Raw genomic sequence first — 5000 nt, 5'->3', positions numbered from 1 at the left:
GCACATCGTTCGTATAATCCGCCTGAGTTGTTTGACCGCTGAGGTGGAAGGACGCAGGCACAAAATTTATATGGTAATACATGGAGCTCTGACATTTTCTAGGTTTGTGAACGGAGTTGTTGCCGAATGTAGGTTAGTTTTATATTTACATTAGTTTCATATGAATAATATATACATATCAAGAATTGAAGTCGCCATTGCCAACATCATTCATATTTAAGAATGATTTTGCCCCGTTTTTTGTATCAGTATCTAAAGTTATAGTTACCAATAAAATCTACATTTGTCATATGGATCTTTCACTGAAGATAAGATGCACAGATAATGTTATAAATTCTATAACCCACGTAGCAGACGGAGCTTCAGAAGTTTTCATAACAAGTCGCCGAGGCTGAACCCAGAGGCAGGGAAGAAGTAACCACAAAAATGATCAGTGCGACTATAAGAGGAGCTTTACGGCCGTGTAGAAATCTGCTGGTGATATTTAGTGTTATTTTTGTTATTTCTTAGTTAAAAGGGTGATCAAATTGTCATATTTTTCTTGGATTTTGTTGCTGATGCAATGTTCTCGGTGACGCAAGTAGAATGAATGGGGTGGTGTCTTTTGTAATGCTTATATACATGTGTGATTTTCTTTGTCATTAAGTATATTCTTTTCCTGTTAGTACTTTATCCTTTGATGTCTTTTGAGGTGAGGGAAATTTCGGTATAGTATCAGTTTACCAGCCATGTATTTCGAGGAAAATTTTGCATGATTGTGGTGACCGAAAATGAGTCACATTTTATCTATGGTATAACCTTCGCAAGTTGATTTCCCTTGTATTTCATCAAAGACAATAGAGGGTCAGTGAATTCTATAATGAAGTACACCTTACATGAAATTAAACAGAAAATATAAAAAGGTCACTGAAGCCACATGGGAAAGTATATTGTCTTGTATTTTTTACAATAAACATAACTGCTCATTATTTTGTTTTTATAAATAGAATGAAACTGATGTTGCATTTTCAGGGAATTTTTCCTCTGCACATGTTTTCAGTATATCTCTCCACCTGTCAATCTGTTTGCCTACCTACCTATCTGTCTGTCTGCCTGTCTGTCTCACTGTCTATCTGTCTGCCTGTCTGTCTGTCTGCCTGTCTGTTTGTCTGCCTGTCTGTCTGCCTGTCTGTCCATCTGTCTGTCTCACTATCTGTCTATCTGTCTGTCTGTCTGTCTACCTATCTATCTTTCTATCTGATCTATATTTATCTATCTAATCTATCTTATCTATCTATCTATCTATCTATTTATCTATCTATCTATTTATCTATCTATCTATCTATCTATCTATCTATCTATCTATCTATCTATCTATCTATCTATCTATCTATCTATCTATCTATCTATCTATCTATCTATCTATCTATCTATCTATCTATCTATCTATCTATCTATTTATCTATCTATCTATCTACCTACCTACCTATATATCTATATATCTATCAGCCTATCTACCCACCTATCTACTAATTAAGTCTATCTGTCTATTGTCTGTGTGTCTGTCTTTTGTGTGTCAGTCAGTCAGTCAGATAATCTTCATTATTATTATTATTATTATCATTGTCATTCTCATTGTCACTGTTATTGTTTTGTTATTGTTATAGTTATTGTTATACGTTATTGTTATACGTTATTGTTATTATTACTGTTAATCAATATGATTATGATTATCATTATTGTTATTGTTATTTTTATTATTGCCATTGTTATTATTGTAATTTTATTATTGTAATTATTATTATTATTATTATTATTATTATTATTATTATTATTATTAATTATTGTTATTAATTATTATCATTGTTGTTGTTGTCGTTTTGTTGTTGTTGTGGTGGTTGTTATTGTGGTTGTTATTATTTTCACTATTATTGTTATAATTTTTATTATTATTCTTGTTATTGTTAACGTTGTGTTTTTTATTTTATTGTTACTTTTCCATATCTTTTACAGGAAGTGCGAAGTTCACCTGCACTGCAGGCAGTGAGAAAGAGATCACATTTGCCTCTTAACACTGTCGTGCTGTTTGTACCACAACAAGAGGTCTGTAAATATACATTATCATCACAAACTCTGAAATTATCTTAGTTGTCTAATGATATAGGGAACCATTTGTGTTTGCACATACATGTTTTTTTTTAGTAAAACAAATGAAGTAGTTGGAATGGAGTAGATGCAAAAACTCCAAATTGAGGATCAGGTATAGGAAAATGGCCTTGTTATGACTGTGTTGTACATAATTGGTTAGATAGTGAACCACTTCACATCTAAATAGTGTGCAAAACTGATTAATAACAACTTAAAAACAGCTAGTTTTAATTTGATGGCAAAGATTCAGTCACTGCTTCATTGTAAATTGAAAGTCGTTTTGCTTGAATAGAAACTGAATGTTTTACAAAATATTTGCTCATGCATAATGGGAAATTTTATTGAACCTGAATTGCACAAAAGTAGAGGACCTCAAGTGATTTCCATTCTAAAATGTCTTTTTCCATCATATATTTTAATCTTATGTCAGTTATTCCTAATTATATTTGATTTTCTGCTGCATTTTTTGGTATTTATAGTCCTTTGATCCACAGCTACTGATATATCAAAAGCTCTAATATGTCTCTATTTAGACCTATATTTTCTTTTTAATGACAGGCTTGGGTTGTGGAACGAATGGGAAAATTCCATCGGATACTTGAACCAGGAATTAACGTACTGATTCCTTTCTTAGACCGCGTCAAATATGTACAAAGCTTAAAGGAAATTGCCATAGATGTTCCAAAACAAGCTGCAATTACTTCTGGTAAGTAAGAATATCAGGGAATGAAATTGTTATGTAGAAACAGCATGCATTCTTAACCATTTTTTTAAGCTTTAGATATGGTATTGGGCATTATTCATGATGATTATTGAAAGGAATATTGAACAGGCAACAGGCATAGCATGTACATATGTGCCATGCCCACATGAGCCAATTTTGAGTACTACTTGTCTCTCCTTGATTTTCAGAAATATTTTATGTTATCTTATATTGCTGTCAATTTCTTTAAAGTTATTATAATGTCTATAATGAAAATAACACCATCCTTTAAATTCAAGAAAAGGTGAAATTAGGTAGGGTCACAATGTCTATTAATTGACTTGCAGAGACATTTCACCAAAAAATTAAAACTCAAATATTTTGAAAACTGCAGAAAGCAGAAAAAATATTTTTTTCTTAAAGAAAGATAAGACATTTTGTTTTTCTGTTTCCATTCACTTTTTTTCATGTACACTCTCTATATGATGTGGTTTTCTAAAATCCAATACCCATTTTCTTCTACATTAGCTCAAAATGCAGGAACTTCAAAATATTTCAGAAGGTATATTTCTTAAGTGCTAGAACACAGGTATTTGAATGAGATATGGAATTCTTGAAAAGGACCTTCTACCAGACTCAATAGTGTACCAATCATTGCAAAGCAACGTTTTTGCTGGGTACAGATATTTATATAAACATTATCTGTTTACCATTATCTATCTATGTATCTCTTATCTATCTATCTATTTATCTATCTATCTATCTGTATAGATATAGATATTTAGATACTTTTTTAAAATGTACAAACTCACTGTACATACTCAGTACAAATACAGGGTTCCTCTTACAAGGTTAGATGTTGCAAAAACTGCAAAATTAGTTCAGTTCTTATCTTAAGAGGAGAAATGCCCTCACATTTTTTTTTTAGATAAAAAAAAAACACAAAAAAAACAAAGGAGGTATAAGTTCCTTAAATATATCAAAGCTAAATGCATACATGCAAGCATATGAAAAATTAATAACACCAAACAGTTCAGAGGCCATTTTTAAATTCATTAGTGATTGATATTCACAGACACCAGGTGACACTTCATCACATCATAAGTATGTCCTGCTCACTGGAATGAGGTCTTGCACATGCTAAGCAAGCTAGACAATTGCCCTCATGTGAAGGTGCACCAATGAATGTGTCCTCATCTGCTTTACTGAAAATTTTACCATTTGTTCTAAGGTTAAAGATATATGAAAAAATTGCTAGTTGGTAAAATATCCCTGTTTCAAAATTCTAGGGGGGCTGCTGGCAATCATGGAAGAGATTCTTATATACAAAATCTTTTCAAAGATCTCTAAAACGATAGTTTTTGGCCTCCAAAATGCCAGATAATTCCCTTGTTGTGTATTCATATTTTCAGAAGGAAATATTAAAGTGGTAATATGCATATTTTTATCTGATTATCACAGATAATGTGACACTGAGTATAGATGGAGTGTTGTATCTGCGTATTTTGGATCCATACCGAGCAAGTTATGGAGTAGAAGATCCAGAATTTGCCATCACACAGCTAGCACAAACAACAATGAGGTTAGTTTTGCAAAATTGACCTGGTATTTACTATTCATGCCTTAATAACTGATATATTCGTAAAGGAAAAGAATGTAACAGAAACAAGTAAATGACATACCTTTAGTAGCAGTAAATAGGGTAGAGAGTACAATACTTGGCATATCTGTCAGTTCAGGGCTTCAGTTGGTAGATGCTTCAGTAGTCTTCTATGCCTGTTTCTTTAACCCCTTGCCGACGGGTGGCATGTACGCACATGCCATGGCATGGCTGGACTATCTGCTGGGGGCATGTACGTACATACCATGGTTTATGTATGGACATGCCATGAGTTTTTTTTTTGTTACAATCATGGCAAAATATTATTTTTCTGCCACTGAAAGTGTGATTAAGTAGTTTTTAACACTCATTTTTACTAAAACAACAACAACAACAACAACAACAACAACAACAACAACAACAACAACAACAACAACAACAACAACAACAACAAACCTACGATTTCAACTCCATGATGCCACACACTGCTTATTTTATACAGACTATAGAGCGAATAATGATCAAGTATGGAGTCTATATAACAACAAAAATATCCTTCAGTCTTGATTT

General features: G+C 32.4%; 1 protein-coding gene across 1 annotated transcript in view; it reads left to right on the top strand.

The window, feature by feature from the left end:
- Positions 1–330: 330 nt before the first annotated feature.
- The window catches only part of LOC119580964 (stomatin-like protein 2, mitochondrial), a 9212-nt gene continuing 4542 nt past the window's right edge, over positions 331–5000 (top strand). The window contains exons 1-4 of the mRNA XM_037929209.1: positions 331–477; positions 1993–2082; positions 2686–2833; positions 4292–4412. Of these exons, the coding sequence (XP_037785137.1) occupies positions 427–477; positions 1993–2082; positions 2686–2833; positions 4292–4412 (410 nt within the window). The 5' untranslated portion in view covers positions 331–426. The remainder of the gene's footprint in view (positions 478–1992; positions 2083–2685; positions 2834–4291; positions 4413–5000) is intronic.

The sequence above is a fragment of the Penaeus monodon genome, chromosome 14 (assembly GCF_015228065.2).
Source record: "Penaeus monodon isolate SGIC_2016 chromosome 14, NSTDA_Pmon_1, whole genome shotgun sequence".
NCBI classification, from domain to species: Eukaryota; Metazoa; Arthropoda; class Malacostraca; order Decapoda; family Penaeidae; genus Penaeus; species Penaeus monodon.
Note: the sequence above shows the minus strand (reverse complement) of the source record. Positions and strands in the feature narration are given on the sequence as shown.